General features: G+C 46.0%; 1 protein-coding gene and 1 pseudogene across 1 annotated transcript; one reads left to right on the plus strand and one right to left on the minus strand.

Moving 5' to 3' along the window:
- Positions 1-3,278: 3,278 nt before the first annotated feature.
- On the minus strand, positions 3,279-4,442 carry LOC147987298 (uncharacterized). The gene is made up of 3 exons (XM_087542339.1): positions 3,770-4,442; positions 3,437-3,659; positions 3,279-3,356 (listed from the first exon to the last, which is right to left on the minus strand). The coding sequence occupies exons 1-3, from the start codon at positions 4,402-4,404 to the stop codon at positions 3,279-3,281; spliced, it is 936 nt and encodes a 311-aa protein (XP_087398465.1). The 5' UTR covers positions 4,405-4,442.
- Positions 4,443-16,344: 11,902 nt separating this feature from the next.
- LOC147987299 (uncharacterized) lies at positions 16,345-20,852 on the plus strand (annotated as a pseudogene).
- Positions 20,853-22,058: the final 1,206 nt, after the last annotated feature.

A 22,058-nucleotide genomic window follows, 5' to 3' on the forward strand; every position in this document is an offset into this window, starting at 1 on the left:
ACCTCTTCGGCTGTGTGCTTCATTGTATATCCTTCCTGCGTGAAGTGTTTGAGGCTCAGTAAGCTGCTTTCCAGCGCCTCTGTATCTTGCTGCTTTCTGTTGTTCTTGTTCTTCGATGTACTCTACAGTTGTATCTTGGCCGGTTGATGGCTTTGTTAATTTAAAGTCGGACTAGGCTAGCGCCCTACTCGGGCTCGGCTGCGTCTTTTCTCTAAAAAATGCTTGAAAGAAGCGCGGCCATGTGGCATGTGATGCAAATGGTTGCGGCTCTCGTGGATGGATACATGATACTGCTCGACCGTGGCATGGATCACCCTTACCGATTGACAGCTCGGTAAGATCCGTTTTTGAGGCTTGTGTTGTGTTCAACATACTCCCTCCGTTTCGAATTACTTGTCGCAGGTATGGATGTATCTAGATGCATTTTAGTTCTAACCATATTCATTTATGCGACGAGTAATTTGGAACGGAGAGAGTAGGCGACAGCGCCAACACCAAATTCTGGACAGACCCATACATGGCACAACAGACCAAGTTTTGTTTTTAAGAGGTTCCCTGAATTATTCAGTCAATGCATTATCAAGTGAATTTCCATCGAATCGGTGGAAAATGGGTGCGCCATTTCAAAGGCATTCTCTCGCAAGACCCAAATCATGATTATATGCGGCATGTTCAACTGACTCAAAACTAATCTGACTGCTTAACTTGGCAATGGACAGCTAATTGGCCAGTTGAGCTCCGAGGCGACGATGATGGTGCAGGTGCGGGACGAGGAGGACTCACCTCCGGCTCCGGGTGGGTGGCCATGCACGTCGCGGCTGCCCACGTGCCACGCTTGCCGCACCGTGGCCTGCTGGCCACTAAGCTTGGCACCAAGCCATACGCCGCCTTCCCGCATCCCCGGCCCGTGGAGATGTCCCGCCCGGAGCCGAGGGTGCTCTACTCCTAGGCACACGTACGACGTACAGTACGTCGCGACGGGCTTTGCAGCGTGACTCGTGTCCTCTCCTCGGGCTTGGTGCTTGCCGTCGTGTCAGATCATCTCCTGATGCTGGTCGTAATGGGAGTATCATATACTAGTATCATGCATGTGATACTAGTATATGATACTACCTCCTAATGCATAGTATCATACACTAGTATCATGTAGTATTATATTTATTGACATGCATGACACATAGTAGTATATCATTTATTATGATACAGTATCATGATATGATACTCAATCCTTTCTTTCTTCATTTAATTCTATGTCATCTCATTAAAATTGCCTAGTTGGCATACATGATACTAGCTATGATACTCCCATTACGACCATCCTGAGACGTGGTGTTAGTGTACACCACCTAGAACTAGAAGTAGACGCCAATGCATCCATCTTCCGACGGCTAAATTTCTTGTTTTGACCCTTTTTCTGAAACCTATTCAAGATTTGACCTTAGTTTGAATTTTTTTCGAGATTTGACCCTTTTGCTACCGCCAGGGTACCGCCAAAAACATCCTAAATATTGACCACAGTGTGTGTTCGTGCCTACCGCCAAGCACCTTAGCGGTAGGGTTGTGCAGGCTACTGCCAGCCCGGTTGGCGGTAGCGATGTTTTCTACCGCCAAAGTCCCTGGCGGTAGGCTGTTAGACCCTACCGCCATAGACTCTGGCGGTAGCAAAAAAGTCAGATCTTAAATTTTTTTTAAACTAGGGTCAAATCTTAAATAGGTTTTAGAAAAAAGGTCAAAACACGAAAATTTGCCTCTTCCGGCTCTCGCATCGCAGTGCAAGTCGTCGCTCCACACTGACCAAAGGCCATGACACACAGATAAAAAAAAACCATATCAATGAGACCGCCGGACACACCGCGTCGGCAGGCATGCACAGGACCATGTACGCACCATGGCCATCCTCACCCGCCGCCTGCTCTGCTCTCCGACGGCGGTGTTGGAATCGAACCAGGAAAAAGAGGTTGTCCCAAACATCGCTAACTGTCGAAACTGAACCTCAGTATGTACAAGGTGCATCACGCATGCTAGCTACACTAGGTTGCAATCATGCGCGCGGGCGGAGGTAGACAAGACAAGACAATGCGCGAGTCAACAGGTTAAAGAATGCTAGTGACTCAAAATTGGTGTGCTTCTTACTTAGACCGGATGAAATCACCAAGTAAGGTATCAATCTTATAGCGACTACACTAGTAAGTACTAACAGCTGAACTACTGACTGACAAACATTCCACCAATCAAGCCATGCATAGTTTATCAGATCAGATGGTCACTGAACATCAACAAGTGAAGGCAACTGCAAGATAGCAAGCAGCAGAGGCAGCCTAACAACCAATTTCTGAGAGCAGAGCAGACAGCATCACTAGACTTCAGGGCAGGGCAAAAACCTACTAACACCAGACACTACACTACAGAAATCAGAATCAACCAAGATCACACAACAGTAGTACGTGTTCAGAGAGCACTAGAGCTAGGGCACATGTTATCACAGCACCAGAGACTAAGAGCGCCAACATAACCCAACACAAGAGTGACCGACCATTCCTCACTTCTCCTCCAGCCAAAACCTGCATCATCACCATGGCCAAGAATGAATCTCGCTGTCTGCTTCTTCCAGGACACCTGACCAGTAGAGCAAACAGGAACTGAGAGTAAAAATAATGCTCCTAGTCGCAGGAGATCTAACCACATGATGCTCAAAAGTAATTGTATTCATTTGATGACTGAATTATGTACGTACAATACATGTTTATGTGAATACAAGTGGTTAAATTGCTATATATAGCAGTCCAGTTAGCGCTATTAAGTTGGGGAACAAGATGGCCCGGTCAAGTTACAACGAAACAATTTCTGTTATCCAAACTCAAACACATACTTATAAGATAGAGCAAGCATCATTTATTCTACTTCAATCAGTTGAGGACAGAACCAATATACGTAGAGGGCTAAAAAGCTGATGATACAGAAGAAGTTTATACCTTTTTTTTTCTCTTGTTTCCTAGCTAGTTGTGTGTGATGAAAACAGGTTATATATACTTGCTACACAACAGATTAGCCAAGACAGTAAGTAATCCATCTATTTTTACATGCATGAACAATCTGTGCAATTATAATCTAAAACTATCGTTACTAATAAGCAACATAACGGATCATCCTTGGCCTCTGAAAGTTTTATCAATGCCAACCAACTAGAAACTTTATCCATCAACTATTGTTTTTCTCTCGCATAACATTGACATCCTAGCTAGGTATAAACGAACATTGAAAATATGTACCTGAATCATTCATGTGGATAGATCGAGTAGCCTCAGGTGCTCCAAGTAAATCGACACCAACCTAGGTACCACATGCTTCATGCTAGTCTGATGAGAAGCCAAGTTCAAAGTTAAACAACTTAGGAAGGAATTGAACATACGCACTTGACGGTAAACAAACTACTGACCTCTTGTATATTGTAGGTCCTGCGAAGCCATTCACATATCGACTCAACAAGGACAGCAAACTTGAACTCCCCAACATGAGATGTCCACATCCCCATGACCTGTCGAGTTGCTGTGAAGAGAGGAGCACCGGAACAGCCAGTCGCTCCATCCATCAGAAACCCGAACATTCTTAGCTCCCGGTGAAGTGATGGATCAATGTCTCGGCCACGCCGGGGAGGTCCGCTGTAGAGTGCATTTCAGATTTGCATTAACATTCTTCAGACACATGGTGTAGCGAAAATGCGAAACTACTGAACTAGCTAGCAGCAGGAACGCATAATTAAGTTACTAACCATATCTTGCCAGAGAGAGCGGTGCCAAACAAGGCGTTGATGGGGTCGGCAGGGAAGGTGCAGATGCTGTAGATACGTGTCTCTCTGTCATGTGCGGAGAAACCCATGGCAGAACAAGTGTGATCGATGAACTTGACGGCGCGGTAGGTTCGGCTTGGCATCACCATGATGATCGCCATGTCGTGTGACCATCCTATGGCCTGGATAGACACATCGCAGACGCTGCCGTCGAAGAACTCCACTAGAACTTTGGTACCCTCAACGACCAGTGGCGCTCCAGGGCCGTCGCCGGTGGGACGGAAACTGGCGAAGGTGTGGGCGACGGAAAACACCAGAGTGAATCGGTCGCAGGAATGGAGGATGCTTCCGGTGCCATAGCACACCGTCGTCGGGGGCTTTTCCACTTTCTTGCCGGCGCTGCTCTCCCCCTCCTTCTTCCTTTTCTTGCCGCCGCCGCCCTCCCCCTTGTCCTCTTCCTCTTCCTCTCCCGTGCGCTGCTTCCCACCGTCCTGGTTCCCCTCGCCCCCTAGCTCTGGGTCGGAGGGCTCCCTGAAGGCCCTGAGGCTCACCACGGACTCGACGTGCTTCTCCACGAGTGCTCGGACCACGCGGCTGGTCTCCTCGTCGCTGCCCATCGAATCGATCGCCCTCTCGCTGCAGGAAACGTCCGGATCGGAAAGAAAAAAAATCTCTGCAGAACAGAAAGGAGCCTTTTTTTCTCTCAGCACTAGTATAAGATTGAAAGAAAGCAAGCAGGATCTCTTCAACAAACATGAGGAAGGCGAATTAAATTACGAGGCAGTCCGACGGTGGAAGTCGAATCTAGCGGCTGGCTTCCTCCCGTTGCCTGTTCTCTCCGGCCACAAGACGTTAGGGGCGGACAATCTCTGCACAGACCAGCTAGCCGCACTCGGTGTTAAGATGGGAAGGAAACGAGCCAGATCTCTTCAAGACTTCAAGAAACAAAGGAGCATTTCTCTAAACAAAGGAGCGGCAATGCGGTGGGAAGATTGGAAGGGATGGAACCAGATCTTCGAAAAACAAGAGAAAACGAAGCAAATTTACCAAGCACGCCCACGCTGCTGCTGAGCGGCTCTCTGTCCGCCTCCCTGCCTAGCTTCTTGAAACAAACAAAGCTGCGCTTGCTACTCTTGACCTCTCAGAGACACGGGTCGGTCAAGGACAAGTGCTCGTCTCCCTGGTCAAACTGGTCTCCGTGGGGGGTGGTATACAGCTACAGGAGTACAGGGTTCCACAGAGGATTACTACTTCTTTTGGTAGCCCTTTAGCAACTGCTCCGGTTAAAGCCTGCTTGCCTTTCATGTGCAAGGCGGGTGGACGTTTGTTTTGGAGGGAGGGTAGGATTCAATTTGGTCTTCCCCGCCCTTCAGTCTAGGGCCGCTTTCATTCAAAGGATTTGCAAAGGAAATTTTTGGAGGATTCTAATCGGTAGGATTTTTTTCCTGGGATAGTGTTTGATTCTTCAATCAATGAAAAAAGTTTCTTAGAGCAACTCCAAGTGCCGATTCTAACGGACGCGCACATTGTTCTTTTTTTGTCTGTTTGGATCGGCAGCCCGCTTGGTGTCCGTCTTGTTTTTGTTTTGGATCGATCGTGCGCCCAACGCGCACTATCCATTTCATATCCGCGCTTAAATTTAAAAGGCCAACGGTCATAGATCATGCTAGCGGTCATGCCATTGCCCAAAGTTCATGCCGGCGCCGTGCCAGCGGCCGACATACAATGCCAGCCTCCAAAAAACCCACCACACAGTTTATGTTGGCGCACTTGCCAACGGCCAGCACACAAAAATGGGCGGGAATTCGACCAAGCCATCTCGACCGCGGTCATGCCAGCACACTAGCCGACATACAAAAATGGATGGCGCTCTCCGCCATAGATCACTAGTCATCGAACTTGAGCATGCCGATCTACATCTTCTCGAACCATGGCCTCTTCCTCGGCAACACGGTGTTCAGGGCCACCTTCGTGATCTCCACCTCCGTCATCATGCTAGCGAGCGCCACTTCTTTCGCCTTGGTCTTGGCATTGGCGGTGACTCTGGCAGCACCATCCGAGGAATTGTCGACGAGCCCGTGGTGGCCGCGGCCATGTCGGCGTTGACGAGCTCATGTTGGCCAGGATTTAACCCTAGGTAGATCAGGACCTCCATCGTTGCCGCAGCGACTTGGGCATTGGTTTCCTTCTACTGTGCGGCGGCGGAGAGGGCGACGACGGCCGTTGCTTCGTACCTTGCGTCCACCGCGTGCCTCCGGCCCTTCCTCTTGGCCCACTGCACGTCTCGCTCTTCGGGTGTCAGTTGTTCTTTTTCTTGGGTGGCGTTGCGGTCTTGCGGGATGCACGGGGCTTGCCTTTGGCGGGGGAGACGGAGGTGAGGCCGGATGAGGCGAGGCTGGTGGCGGGATCGAGGGTCGGCGCGTCCTCCATGTCTGGGAGCGCCAGCGGGCGGGAGGGTTTTGGGAAAGTGGAGGGAAATGGTGGTCGTTGTGCCACCGACTGGCGGGTCAGAGGGAGGAGTAGGTGCGCGTCGCGCGCGTCCGTTTTTTATTTGTGCCGATTCAAATGGGACTCAAATTTAAGCCAGCAATGGGTCGGCAGGTGGACGAAAAGTGAACGCGCGTCCTTTTGTGTCGGCGCATTGGACCGATATTTCTGTCCGCAACAACCCAAACGGACACATGCAGACGAGAATGGATTGGCGCGTTGGAGTTGCTCTTAGGATTCCTATGTACTAGTTTTTGTAATTAAATTTTAAACCTCGTGTAAAGAATCTTACGTTTTTCCTGCATGAAGATGCCATGTCATTCCATTCATGTGTTTTAGAAGTCCCGCGATTCAAAGAGGCCCTCGGTTGTTTGGTTGATCAGACAATTCTCCGGTGGAAACTCGCAGCCAGTAGGCCGAGACAGATTTCTTGATAAAATTGTAGCATGAAAAAAATGTTCTGATGTTGATAAAAAAACTTGTAACGTACAAATCCACCTGTTCTGAATATTCTTGCATCCTTTGCTATGCAATAATAATTGTGTTCTATGAACGCCAATTCCGGAGTTCAGTTCATCCAATCCATAGGAACACAGAAAACAGAAGAACACATGTTTGATGTTTCCTGTTTCATGCTAAAACATGCGTAGCTCTGTGGCCACCACTTTTGTGCCGATCTGACCACACAGCGTACAAAATACAGAAGACTGTGCACTGCCGTGGCCGAAAGGCGAAAGCCTCCCAGTTTCCGTGTTCAACCACCCATACAAGTGTACTGTAGCAGTAGCTCACATATACATACATACTCCCTCCGTTCGGAATTATTTGTCGCAGAAATGGATGTATCTAGACGTATTTTAGATGTTAACGAAGTAAGCAAACATATAATCTACAGTAACGGACAGAACCTTAATAGTTAAGCAAAAATGTCTTGCTCATGATCACCTCTCACTCCCGATTAGAACACACGACGTACGAGATTACAAATAAAAACATGAAACGACCACGTCGGAGCTGGACCAAAGGGAACAAGTCACTGAGAGGGAGAGAGAGGGGATGGATGGAGAAGGTGAGTCCGGAATACGAGCATGAGCTGCAGCTGTGCCGTAATGGCGTCAGAGAATCAACTAGCTAGCTTTTTTTTTGTTGAGACAAATCAACTAGCTAGCTTTTTTTTAAGGGGTTAGACCAAATTTTATTACTCAAAGTCCACATGGAGTGGGATACAAAACGGATCATGGGGTGAAAGCCTATGGGCCCGGCGTCGGCCCGGTCTTCCGCTGGACCCATGTCCAATCGCCAACTTTACGTCCTGTCAAAGTACTGTTGCATTATTTTTTCTGAAAATTCAAGAGGGAAGGAAACACTCTCATTTTCCTTGCCAAAGTTTTTGCAGATCACCAAGTATCTCCAGAGCCAAACCTCAAAACTGCCCCTCCGTCTTGGCCCTTATCTTTGGTGGAGTTGCAGCTATGGAGGTGTGGCAGCAGGAGATGATGACTGAGACGGATCTCGGTCACTAGGGTTGGAGGTGAGTATATATGATTGGTTTCCTCCATTGATTTAGCCGCTCCTCATTTCATCCAAGGGTTCCAGGGGAGCCAAATCCTCTCCCAAAACATGTGTTGGTCGTCAAGTAACATGTTGGAAAAAATTGTGATGAAATCAAAGCAAACTCGACGAAGTTATGACTGGTTTACTAGTGTCGTCGGGCTCTGGTGCCAGCGCGGGTATGACCATTTGCGCTCGTACCAATGGTCATCGAACACTCTGGCCTCCAGGAGCTATTTCATATTTTGGTCGTTTTTTCTTCATACAAACTATGATTTTGAAGTTCTTGGCTCGTTGGATTCCTCTAGAAAAAAAACAATTCACCTGAGGCATTGGATCTTCAATTCAGATACTTTAATAAATGTCAAAACACTAAACACTCAATAGGGCCCTAATCTAGTGCCTGGAACTTCTCTAGGTTTCCCCCGACTTGGTGCTTTTAATGTGCCAAGTCCATGAACATACCGATACACCTACATAGACCCCAAAACAAAGAAAAACTAAATAAAAATAAAAGTTGTGAAATGAACATAGTAAAACGAGTAAAGACCAGAAACTATGTACTGAGGACATGAATAAGTGCAAGATGGCATGATAGAGGGATTTTGGCACTAAAGTATACTCTAAAAAGTATGCATAGAATCCACTCATCGGTGCCACAAAGGTAGTGAATGCGCCGGGGGATTTCGGATATGCGTCTTTGAGTAGCACAATGCCGACCGTGGCGCCGGACTCTTTCCGCCTGACTTAGCTTGGATAGAGGGGAAGAAAAGCAAAAAGAATACGACCGGTTGCTGGGAACGGTTATGGCCGGCAGAGAGTGGTACTAAAATTGGTGAAGAGAGAGTGGTGCCAGGGACAGCCAGTGAGGGTTTCATTATGGAGAGGTAATGAACGCTTGAATATAACAGGACACGAACAATGCAATACTGACCGACGAAAAAAACGAAGGGTCTATTTGAATATCTGCTGGAAACAATGTCAACCGGGTTAGTTTTTTATTCAAACTAGATAATACCCCGCGCGTTGCTGCGGGATATTATTGTGCCAAATCCTAAATATTCATAGGTGTATTATTAGAGGACATATTATCAGAAGGAAATGAATTCTACCACTTCAGTGTGGTATTTGTGAACTCACACAAACCATATTTGCGCAATGTATAAGCAACTATTAGACTTGAATCATAGTTCTATGTTGTTTGAGCCTTGCAAATTACAATAAGCTCTTCAAACAAACTAAACAATTGTAGTAAGGGATTCATTCTTCAAACTTTTACCAGCCTAAAAGTGGGGGGCCAAACAGAAACTGTCTCACTCAAACTGAAGGTTCCAACAATAATCAAATGTATGCCTCACAGATAATAACATCATGGATCAAAACTGCTTGGCCATGCAATTGCACTTATACAACATGCAGACAATCTGGCTAACTTTAAATACATATATAAACAATGAAATCAAATTAACTAAACTTGATATATTTTACAAAGATAGATACATACCCAAGAGAAAAAAATTACTTCTCTTTGCAATGATCTGAATTTAAATAAACTGATTGTGATAACAAAATTCCATACATACAAATCAATTTAATACACACAATTTGTTGCATGGTGGGATTTCACTCCAGATCTTAGGCTATAAGTATATCTACATCAAACAACTGGAACAACAAAAGTACTTTCTTGGCAGACTGTACGTACAAAAAAAGACGCCATGTTTGGCAAGTCTGCATGCAGGCTTCAACCTTTGTTTGAATCAGTTTGAGCTTCACCTATATGTGTTAAAGCGAAGGAGATATAGGGTGGGTGTCTAGGTGATACAAAAGAGAGATGACCGTAGAACATGAATGCAAGAAGAACATTACCATAGATTAGCTGGAATAGGGCTGAAGCAAGATCACTGGCTTGCTTTGGTTTTCATCAAACAACTTGCAGAGACAATAGAAAAGAATCAGCACAAACGAAGGTTAGAAAAGTAATAAGTAAAGATCAAAGCTTCTCTCAACAAAATCAACTATTGTAGAGATCATGAATTGTGGTATTATTGTTCGTTCAATCTAAACCTCCGATGGATATTGGTTGAAGATCAACCCGAAATTCCATCAATAATCAAAATTACCATAGGACTCGACAAAGTAAAATGGGCCAGGGATTATGGATTTAAGAGAAGCATCGAGGTAAAAGATAGAGGACTGCAGGGAGTAACTGATAGTCCATAAGATAACCAGGGAACATAAAATTATTGACTCATTTTGTTCCAAAATTGCAAATTATGAACTAATGAACGTGTTATCACTGAATGTGGCAAGGTGAAAAAAACATATTGAGCAAACAATGGAGCATAAAGATTATCGAGATTTATTTTCAAACTACAATATGCTTCCATTTTCATCGGACCATGTCGATATAGATTCAAAAGTCTGCTTAAAAAACATCTAATGAACTTGTTATCATTGACATTAGCAAAGTTTCAAAAAAGATATTGAGTAAACAGTGGAGTACAAAGATTACCTAGATTTATTTTCAAACTGCAATCTCCTTCCATTTACATAGACCTTGCTGGCATAGATTAAAAATTCTGCATAAAGAAACATCAGAAGGAGAGAGTATCACCATCGGTGCCGTATGAGTGGTGCGGCTGAACCCACCCGTGCTGGAGGACGATGGGAAGGCAATAAGGTGAGGCAAAGCACAGACTTCAAAAGGAGATCCATCAGTTTCTTATATGGAGAACGTGGGGGAGAGGAAGTGGAAGAGATTAGGAGATGGAGCGTCAAATGCCAATTATTTGAGGTACATGCAGCATATGTTTTCTTTTGTTTGGAGAAAATCAGATCGTTGGGTGGTTGTACACAACAACGGGGAAGATAAGACAGTATGAGACGGTTGGAGCGGCTGGGTTGCATAAGGGCGGAAGAAGTGGCGTACAGTTGCATATGATATTTTTCTTAGAAAAAACAAACAAATACTGAAGAACAGAGCACATGACCTTCAACTTGAATAAGTCATCGATGTAGTTTGAAATTGTACGTCCTTGTCTGCACGCCCATGACCAATAAAATGAAGCACCGAATAACCATGACAGCTTCCTCCCCAGTTGCAAAAGGTCAGCTTGCGGAGAAAGGCCACCATTGCGACAGTAGAAGGTCGCGGCTGGAGGAAGACAAACAATACTGAAAGTTCAATGGCCACGTTGTTTGATTAAGCACTTCTCTGAGCATTGGCTGTCAACCTTTATGCAGCCGGCCGCGCGACGGAGGGACCAGAGGGGAGCCACGGCGTGCGCACAGGCGTTGCTCAGGGATGCCTGCTTCAGGCCATGGCGGCAGCGAGGAGGCGAGGGGAAGGGGCGGTGGTAGACCGGTGAGCTGATCCTTCCCAATGTTGTTCGCACGTACTGGGGTGGCGAGGGGGATGGTCGCATCACGGATTCATCCTGCTGGATACCGCAGGAATCGGGGCGCGCGATAGGGATGGCCGCCGCGAGGAGTAACCGGATAGCCGCCGCAAGGAGGATCCGGAGCTGAGGAACTGGATGAGGAAGTGGCTCCTACCACCGGCGAGGGAGGCCGGCGGCGGGAAGAGGAGCAGGAGGGAGTTTCTTCGGGCATGGGCGGTAGGGAATCCTAAAGATTTCATGTTTTCTTTCGAGGATTTTTTTTCTGGCTCAGAGTTGAGGAGGGGAAAAGAATTCTATGAGACCAGGTCTCACGCGAGACCTATCCTGATGGATGACACGTGGCATTCATAAATCACAAAGCACCCCATCCCTCACTTAAAATCAGGGGGGAGAGATTAGATGCTTTGTGATTTGTGAATACCACGTGTCATCCATCAGGACGGGTCTCACCTGCTAACTGTGAGACCTGGTCTCATATAATTTTTTTCCGTTGAGGAGGTGGGTTGAGTGGATTGCATGGTGTGACGTGGCTGGATGTGATTGGTTGATGACATGGCTATGCTGCATGTTGAGGTAAATCAAGTAGTGGGGGTGAACTTCTTAAGTATATAGGATATAGGATTATGCAAACTAGAGGGCGAAAACATTGCAAAAGTGCTTGAAAAATATATACATTTGAGATGCATCACCTCCTCTAAGATTACATTATTGCTTGTCCTCATTCCTCACGCAGTTTAGTTGACAAACTGATACGACAAAGAAAACTTCTACTAGCACTTTTATTTAGTGTATGCATAGAAATTTAGTCCATGATCACTTTACATCTATCTTATGGGAGTAACAAAATGAATAAAAAAGGCTTAATAACTATGTTCTCCCGCGATAAGATTTCAATCAATTAGGAAGTTATAATAAAGGATATCAAATACCAACATGATCGAAAAATGGACATAATGAAAATATGACAACATGGTATCCGCTAGTATTTTTGTGAGCAAAGCATAAATGCAAGACACCAATGAAATTCAAGAGGTGACTAGATATTATGATTTAGTATAGAGCATCACATTCATGCATCACATAATGTTACTTAGACCAAATGCATCTTAAACTAAGAATGATAACTATGCTCTTTGAGTTGGTGCTCTAGGAAGGCCATGACTCAACTTTAAAGTAAAAAGATAAACCCTTCGCAGAGGGAGCAGGGATTGCCATGCGCTTGTTTTATAAAACTGGCAAACTTGTGACACCATATTTTGGAAGGTTGTTTTCAGAATTTGAAGAGTGAAAAGGCATGTTTAACCACCATTCTTCTTGTAATAACTGCTTTGGAACTTTGCACTTTGAACTTTATTTGCTTGCTTCCCTTTGCTAGGATTTTTGGAATTTTTTAATAGACTTGATTTATTTGATCGCAACCATTACAAGAAGAATAGAAAACTACTCATTTCCCTCCTTTAGAAACTTAGACAACAAAATAGGGGCGTGACAATGGCGATTTACTTGCAGTGACTTCTTTAAGCCATGATGAGTAGGTATAGTGGACTCTTTATGGAAATAAGCTTTGGACTAGGATTTTGGATGCACAAGCAGTATTTTAGCTTAGTACGGGTGAAGGTTAGCAATAGACTGGGAAGTGACCAACTAGACAACATATTCATCATACTCATGCATTTTGAATAAGTAAGCATTAAGCGGCAACATGAACATGATGTTATATTCTAAATTCATAACACCTTTGAAGTTGAAATGAAATTGATCAGATATGTATAAACATGTCCCAAGTGAAGCTAGTTGATTACTTCAGACATGAGTACCATGTTGACATACCATATTAAACCACATTTTAATGAATAATACCGTAAGATCGATAACATATGAAGAAGTACTGCTTGCATTGAGTTGATCTTGAGTACATGCATAATACTAAGAATAACTTACCTAGCTAATAGTCCAAGAACTAACAAAAATAACTAGCCATTGTTCCCCTAGGTAATGCCTAAGCGAAAAACATGACCAGTACAATGGCTGCCACTAGAAGGAATCCTGCTACTCATCAAACTAGGAGTACGAAACAAATAATCGCACCAACTAGGATTCCATATCGAAGTTTCTTAAAGGTTTCTATCCGGGTTGGCATCTCATTGTTTTGGATGTGCATAACATTTATTTATATATACTTGCTGCTCATATATCTTGACTTGCTTCTCATCCATCTTGACTTACTTCTCTCTTGCGTCTGCCAACGCATCATCCAACCGGTCTCTAAGTGATCAAGTACAAACCAACTGGGTTATGCAAGGCATTAAGAGATCGACCCATATCCATGTGTGGCAAGAGACTGTTTTCTGGATGTGTGTGCACATGATGCCATGAGAAACAAGAACTGCATGCGAAATTGCAAATTAATTTATTACCAAAGAGACATGTTTTATTATACCTTCGTTACCTTACCTACACAGATGAGGAATTATCGAATTGCATTCCTTCATGATTCATGTGTATGAGGTTCTCTCACAACAAGACATTTGCAACCACGAAGCAACACAAGTGGGCTTCCTGTGTTGGGGGAGGGGGGGGGGGGCTTTGCTGCCAGTGGTGTACGAATGCAACTGGATCCGATGGACAAAGTGGTATTGCAACGCGATGATTTGCTGGACAACACCGACTGCATAGCCCATGACGGAGAGCTCATGGCCAAGACAATGTATGGGAACACCGCGGGAAAAGAAAAAGTGGTGAGAGCTAGAAGGAAAAAGTGAAAGAAGAATATGAGAGAGAAAGAGAAAATATGCCGAAGGGAGGGGGGTGAAAAAATTAAGGAGAGGGGAAAATAGTGTGAATAAAGGGGGAGAGGGGAAATCCACGGGGGAGACTTGTATGAGTTCTCACATTTAGGTGAGATCGTGAGGCCAAACCCAAAAATTCATATTTAAGCATTTCAAAAAAAAATCTAACGTTATTTGAAAACATTCATGTGATGTCTACAACTCCTAAAAAATAAGCTCAAAACTTGATGTACATTTAGAGATTCAAAAAAGACAAATTTGAATGTGAATAGTGGCAGCTTTGAGTGAATAGTACTTTGACACTATTGACATCCGATTTTTGTTTCTATTAATGTAATTGAATTAGGAGCTGATTTTTTTGGATTGTAAATCAAACATTGTTGTGTGCCTAATTTTTTTTGAGAATGTTTTAGTTTGTATCTTCTAAAAAATCGATCTCATTGGTCTCATCTAATGTAAGATCTCCCACAAGTCTCCTCCGGAAATCCAGTGGTAGGAAGAACTAGTAAGAGAGATAGAGGGGGGGGGGGAGAGAAGATAATTAAGCGAGATGAGAGGATGAAGAGAAGGTAAGGGAGATAAGAGAAGAAGGCTCAGCTCAATTATTGTGCCGACCAATTAGCGCCATGCGGTAAGAAGGGAACTCTACTAGTATACTACTCCCTCTGTCTAAAAAAATTTGTCTCAATTTGTACAAACTCTAGTGTAAAGTTATATTAAGATTGAGACACTTATTATGGGACGGAAGGAGTATGTATTAGCAACAATTAGTTAAATCGAGCGCCGCTACTATAGTGAAGTCGAAGGAGGCTACTTTGGTGCTCCACTGATCGCCCTTCAAAACCAGAATTTTAGACTTATTTATCTACTTTTTCAAATGTAAATGTTATATATTCTTCTCATTGGATACCAATTATGTATAGGATACCCGATGGGTATGGATTGGGTGTCCATTTGTGTTCAGGAGTATTGAAGTAGGTGGATATAGAAGGTTTTTGTAGGTATGAATTTGTGAAGAAGGGGGTTGTACCCAGCCATACTCTACTCATTGCCATCCCTACGGGCACTGGCGGAGCTTTAGCAAGGCCGAATGGGCCGTGGCCCGCCTAGTCCAAGAAATTTTATGCAGTGTACATCTACTCCTGGGCCTTAAAACAGCAGCCCATATGATGTTTTCTTCTTGTTGGCCCGTCCATGTTTAGGCTGCAAGCTCCGCCACTGCCTTTGGGGAAGGCGGCAACCTTGGCGAGGTGGCGAACTTGAAGGAGCGACGGATAGGGAAGGCGCCGGCGGCAGGTGTGGAGGAGCTCGCGCAGTGGGGCAACAAGGCGACAAGTGTGGAAGAGCTAGGGCAATATTAGGCACCGCGCGTCTAATGCAACAGGAAGACGAAATGGAAGGGGCATGAAAGGTATGTCGAGTTCCGCTCTTTGGGTACTTGGCAAATGTGACCCTGCCGTCACGGAGCAGCCAGACATGAATGGCAGGGACACATGGCACATTTTTACGGTGTGCCACCTTTTGGGCTCTTGGAGAAGACTAACCAGGCCGAGCATTTTCCTTTTATCGAGTTTTTTAAGAAAAGATCTCGGCAAAGGAAGACCTCTGCCGAATCTCAACGTTTGCTTAGTGTACAACTCGTCAAAGTGAATATTTACCAAAGCACGTGAAAACAAACAATTTTTCAGTAGTGAGACGACGATGGGACGACGATGCGGGAGTGGTTGGAGAGAGCAGCGGCAGTGTCGCTCCTGAAGCGGCGGCCTGGATCGCCTCATGTATCGCAAGAGCTCACCTATAAAGTTTCAATGTGCGTTGGTCAACGTTTTTTGTTGCGATTGATGACGGCGAGCATCAACGGCAATTGTCTACGGCGAGGCAAACGGGTGAGGGCAGAGGCGCGCTCGCAGGGTATAGGGGTTGAGAGATGATGGGAACGAAGCCCATCGAACGGCTATGTGCGGGAGACATCCGATAACTGCGTTGCGACCGGCCGAAATTTCGTCAGGTCGACAGGCGCCTAGCGCCGCCCTTGGCTCGGCAAACAATAATTTTTCAATAGTGAAAGTTGAAACAACGCAATGCGAATTCTCGTCACCTATCGCAATCGCAAGAGAGCTGTTTCTGAATAGAATGGGGTCATACTTCCGTCGTCACGGTAAACCCAACAAATTTTCCATCCAAGATATATATAGTCCTCCTTTTACATACCGGCATTGGCTAACCTTCCATACGGAGTCGACCCAACCAATCTCCCGCCAATCGTAACCGCTCGGTTCGTTGGTTGGTCCTCCTAAGCAAGAAGCCAAGAAGCTCACCGCTGCCAATGGCGAGCACAGGCGACGAGAGCAAGCAGCCACCAGAGAAGCGCGCCCGACTTGACGGCGCCCAGGCCGCGCCGCAGCCGGCGCCGGCGCCGGCGCGCGTGCAGCTCAACCCGGCCGACTGCAACCTCGGTCAGTGCCTGCATTTCCATATCCATATCCCCCGAAATTCTCCACGCGCTCGCTCAACTCCGGTGGTCACGCGGCTCGTCTCTCTCTCTCCCCACCTCTCCAGATTTCGTCGTCAGCCATGGCGGGCTCCAGGGGCACGCGCTGCACGGGGGCGCGTTCGCCTACTGCTGGTCGGGGGCACGCGCGACGGCGGGGGTCCGAGGCGGCGGGCGGTACTGCTTCGGGTGCAGGGTGTTGGCGGAGCAGCCCGTGGAGATGGAGGACACGGAGGCCGGCCAGCGGCACCTCTGCCGCGTCGGCGTCTCGAGGGGGGACGACCCCGTGGGCGGCCTCGGGGAGACCGGCGGCCAGAGCTTCGCGTTCGGGGGCACCGGCGGCAAGCCCCGCCACGACGGTAACCTGATCGACGACGAGTTTGGGGTCGGCGACACGGTCGTGTGCGCCGTGGACCTGGATGCCAGGCCCGTGGCCTCGATCGGGTTCGCCAAGAACGGGCAGTGGCTCGGCATCGCCCTGCCCTTGGATGCCAGCCAGACGGGGCTCGGTTCGGTTGATGTTCCTGTGAAGCCAATGCCGTGGGAGTCGGCTATCTTTCCTCACGTTCTGCTCAAGAATGTGGTCGTGGATCTGCAGTTCAGCATGGAGGACGGGCTGGAGCCGGTCAATGGTTACCAGCCCTGGAGCTCACTTCTTGCTGATGGGATTGGCAACGCTGTTCTTGGGCCTGCGTTTGCAACAAAAGGAATGTGAGGTTATGATGATGGTTGGCCTCCCGGCTTCTGGGAAGACTAGTTGGGCAGAGAAGTGGGTCAGGGAGCATCGAGAGAGACGATTCGTGATTCTCGGGATCAAGCATGCGCTGGAACAGATGAAGGTGCAAATTAACCCACTCGCATCTTACTTACTTACATCTAGGACTAGCTAGTGGTAACTTTTTCTACTTGGAGTAGTTGTTTCTTCAGCTAGCTAGGTAGCTGAGCAGATGGATACTTTCTCTTTGTTGCGTGCGTGCAGATGGCAGGATTGCTTAGCGAAAGAAAGATTGCAGACGCGCAATTCGATCGCTGGATTGATCGCGCTACTACAGTTGTCACCAGATTGCTGCGCATAGCTGAGAACGTCCCTCGCAACTACATTCTCGACCAGGCGAACGTCGAAAGAATCCCTCGCATTCGTCTTCTCAGCAGATTCTCCAATTTTGGCCGCAAAGTAAGTTGTAATGTGTGTCTGCACTTGACTTGTAGTAGTTCAAATGGAATGACAGGTGTAACAGTAAAACTGAACATTGTGCTACGTACCATTGTTACAGACTGCTGTGGTTGTTTTTCCGTCACCTGCTGAGCGAAAGTCAAGGTCCTCCAAGCGATTCCGACAAACACGCAAGACAGTGCCTGATGAGGAGGTTAACAAGATGTGGGGTATGTAATTTTTACTGCTAAACTTGTTTCCTGTTTTGATGAATGAAACCAGGGCCAAGGGAAGATTCAGTCAGTGGCACTGAATCTTTAATACAGTAGCTTGGATTTCGTCTCCCCCTTGACTGTCGTGTCCTTCTTTTGGGTATCCACCATCTAACTAATAATAATGTACTAATTTGTTAGATGAATTTTCCTCTATAAGCTGCAAGATTACCATCCAGTGAATGAAAATTCAGAAAAGATTTATCACTGGCCTTTAGTCTGAACTGAAAAACATTTATCTCAACTTGTTTAGATTGTTAGAAAGAAGCTTAAGCAAATACACTTGCAGTTTTTTTTTTCTGAGGGGTACACTTGCAGCTTTTCTTAGGGTCAGTTCCACATATGCCCCACATGTCAGAAATAGGAACACAAAGGACCTAAAAAAATGGGAAACAAAATAGAAAACGCTGCCTAGCACGACCTCGCCGGACCACCGGTCCCGACCCCTCCGCCGCAGCCGCCGGTCCCGCCCCGCCCCCTACCCCTCCCCTCCCACCGCACATCCTCATCGCCGTCGCCGCCAGTCCCGGACCCAACCGTAGCATCTCCACATCTCCGCCGCCACAGCTGCTCCTGACTCCCATCCACATCGCCGCCCCCACCCCCCTCTTCCTCCTCCCCACGCGGCCCTGGCCGCGCTCGCAGGAGGGCGGCGGGAGGTGCCGGCCTCGACCCTCCTCGCACTCGCGGCGGCAATATTTATCTCATATTTCCTGTTGCGGCGTTTACGATTACAATGTGAATATTAGCTTGGCACGCATCTTACAAAGCTTTTACAGTAAATGCCTACTACAATTCTAAGCTGAAAAGGTTTGCCTTCAATGTTCTTTTCAGCGAATTTTGCCTTGCCATTATCGACGAACATGCCTGGTTCAATGGAACGTTTCGATGAGGTATTACTGATTTCATGACGTTGTGATGTACTATCTTTTGGTTTTCATTTTGTCAAACCATTTGATGAGATCACTGCTGCTTCACAATGCGTGCAGGTATTTTTTGTTGAGCTCTCTCGAGATGATGCTCAGAGATACCTTAATCCAGTGAGAAGTAACCGTGGATCAAATGTACGGTTTTCTTTTATTTACCTTCACAATATGTTTTCAAAATATTTGCTATTCTGAAATATGTTAGAAGCCCAGTAGATAATTGACATAATGTTATAATTCACGTTGCCAAATGTACTTTGAGTTTCCCATCAATATTTTTAAAACAGTTTAGATGGTCATGTGAAATACGAGTATGTCATTAGACTTGTCATTACAAGTATTTTTTTCTATCTGCACTAACACGGAACCTGCTGCATGATTGTTTTTTGCTATTCAAAACACTACCAACTTCTGCATTGTTTTCACAATAGTTAGCGTGTTTCCACCTTCCCAATGCAAATAAGAATAAATCAATTCTTAGTTTTTTGCCAGTGCATGGGGACGTAGATGCGAAGTTGTATTCCTAACTGTCATAATTTAGAAATCCTCCCCAATCTCTACCATCATAGGTAATCCTATAAGTCAAATAGGTCATAGTTTGCGCACCGAAGCAAACATGACTTTCCGTTTGCAATATTACCTATTGTTGATGCAGTAGCTAACAAAACTGAGCCTGCTACACGCAATTGGAAATCCACAGTTCCTCTTGTGTGGCTTAATTTATTGTAATCTCAGCTTTTGTGTGTGAGATGGATGTTGTTTCCCTTTGTTTTCATCTGGTGTTTACTGTGAGAAGGGATATTCCTCATCATGGTCACACAAGAGTCATTTACTTGCAAAATACAAATTGATATCTTATTCAAACATTGTAAAGACCGGAAGGGTTTTACTGTCAGCCATTTCATGTCATATTATGCTAGTTTATTCACATAATCCTTGCAACATTACGGGCAGCTAAAATCGATGATCAAGAAAAATGATTAATGGCGCTAGGTGTTTTAATTATGGGCCGCTAAAATCTATGGCACCTTTTCATGCTTACAGCCTTACTCTCAAGACGCTTCTGCTCGAGGCTGGGGGAGTACAAGCCATAATCAGAGGCAGGGGAGATCCAATGTTTCAGATAAGCAGTCCTCAAGTTCCAATGCTCCAACTGAACCGTCAAGCTCATATGCTCCAGCTGAAAAGGTAATCCCTCGGTACTTGTGTGAAGGAGATACTTCTCTTCATTGTGAATATTTGCTGTGCGTGGAATTATATACTAAGGTTCACGATTAATGTGCTTTGCATGCATCCAGGATAAGGAGGTGGCGGACTCTGGTTTCATCCTGTCCAAGAAGCTTGAGCTAGGACAGGAATACGAAGAAATGGATAAGGAGTACAGCAACATCAGGAAAATGTCCAGGGGTGGCCAAGCTGAAGATGCTGCTTGGGTTGCATTCGAAGCTCGCTTGGACAAATGCAGAGCGATGCAAAAAGAGATAAGAAATGCCAAAGGGGTTCCTGAGCCCATCCCTGAGCGGTTCTTATTGGGCAAGGATTTCGTCCGGTCCAAGAATCTTGAGCTTCAAGAGGAACTGAAATCAGCGGTAAAAAGTCACAAGGAAGCCATTGAGATGTCCGGGAAGGGTCATGCCTCAGCTGCTGAGATGGAATCTGCTTGGGATGAATTCAAAGGTCACTTTAACAGATGCAGAGCGATCCAAAGAGAGATAAGAGATGCCAAAGGGGTTCCTCTGCCCATGCCCGAGGAGTTTGTGGACTACTAGCTGTAGAACCACGTTCATTGGTTGCTGTTATGCGTGCAAAACACAGTTCGAGTCTGTAGAGCTCACTGTTCATTGATTGTTCTTACATGCAAAACACTGTTTACTCTTTAGAGCATCCGGACAGTTCTTTGTAAGGAACTCAGATGTTGTATAGGTTGTATAGTACTAGCACGGTTCAGTTTTTTCTTGCTCTAACTTTTTAATCCAATGGTGAGATAGATCAGAGAGCTGGGCATGCACAATTCGTTATTATATTCATTGAAATGTTTTGCCTCGTCAACTGTTTCAACCGAAATTTAAATGGGTTGGAATATGATTACAAGATAATCAAAAAAATCCATGAATCCTGTGAACATGAGCGGCACCTCTCATCAAGATGCAAACATCGATGCATAAAAAAAATAATGCAAACACCGAAGTTATATATACAAAGTTTCGTTTACCACCTCAAGAACAATACTCAGCAAACCAGCAAGTGGCCATGCCTGGTACACCTCAAAACAGACTTTTACCCTGCTTTAGAAATGAAATCACACGGGTCGAACGATTGAGGAAATTCTTGTTGGAAATATTAGCACCTTTTCGACTAATCTAATCCACAAGTAATCAGTAAACATGACAAATACGGTATGCATTTCATACCGATATCTAAGCATGTGAGCATGTATAGTACATAGAACCTAAACATCTATAAACAACATATATACGCCTAGCACATGAAAGAGCAAATATGGGATGAAAGAGTCATACCCTCCGGTTGGCCAGGCCAATGCAGCGGCGGCGGCGGCGGCAACCTCGGCATCGGCCGAGGCCTTCTTCTTGGCGGCTTCGTCGTCAGCCATGGAGTCGATGTAGGGGAAGTAGTGGAAACAGAGGCGGACGGAGACGGGGAAGGATCGGGAGCAGTCGTGCCAAGACGCTCCCCAAAACCTTATTGCTTTTCTCCCGAGCAGGATCTCGAACGACAGGGTTCCGAAGGCACCTGTCTCCTGACCAACCGTGCACGTGGTCGTCGGGATGGGATCGCCAGAGGAAGCACACAGAGAGGAACAATAGATGATGGCTAGGGTTGTGTGAGAGAGAGTGAGTAACTGAGTTAGGGTTCACTTCACTAGCCAGTGCCTCCTTATATAGGCTGTCGGGTAGATGGGCCTCGGCTCAGGCTCACGACCGAGTCAGCGAACAGCCCACGGTCCAATGTCTCGGACAGTGGCACTTCCGTATGTGACTCGTTAATTAATTAATCATTCCTGATTGGCAAAAATAAGCTTCGGCTCAGCTCATTCCCGCAACCCACGGCGCGCGGTCGTGACGAGGCGAGGCGGGCAGTGATAACCCACAAGTATAGGGGATCAATTGTAGCCTCTTTCGATAAGTAAGAGTGTCGAACCCAACGAGGAGCTAAAGGTAGAACAAATATTCCCTCAAG

The sequence above is a fragment of the Triticum urartu genome, chromosome 2A (assembly GCF_056163025.1).
Source record: "Triticum urartu cultivar PI428250 chromosome 2A, HENAU_Tu73, whole genome shotgun sequence".
Lineage (NCBI taxonomy): Eukaryota > Viridiplantae > Streptophyta > Magnoliopsida > Poales > Poaceae > Triticum > Triticum urartu.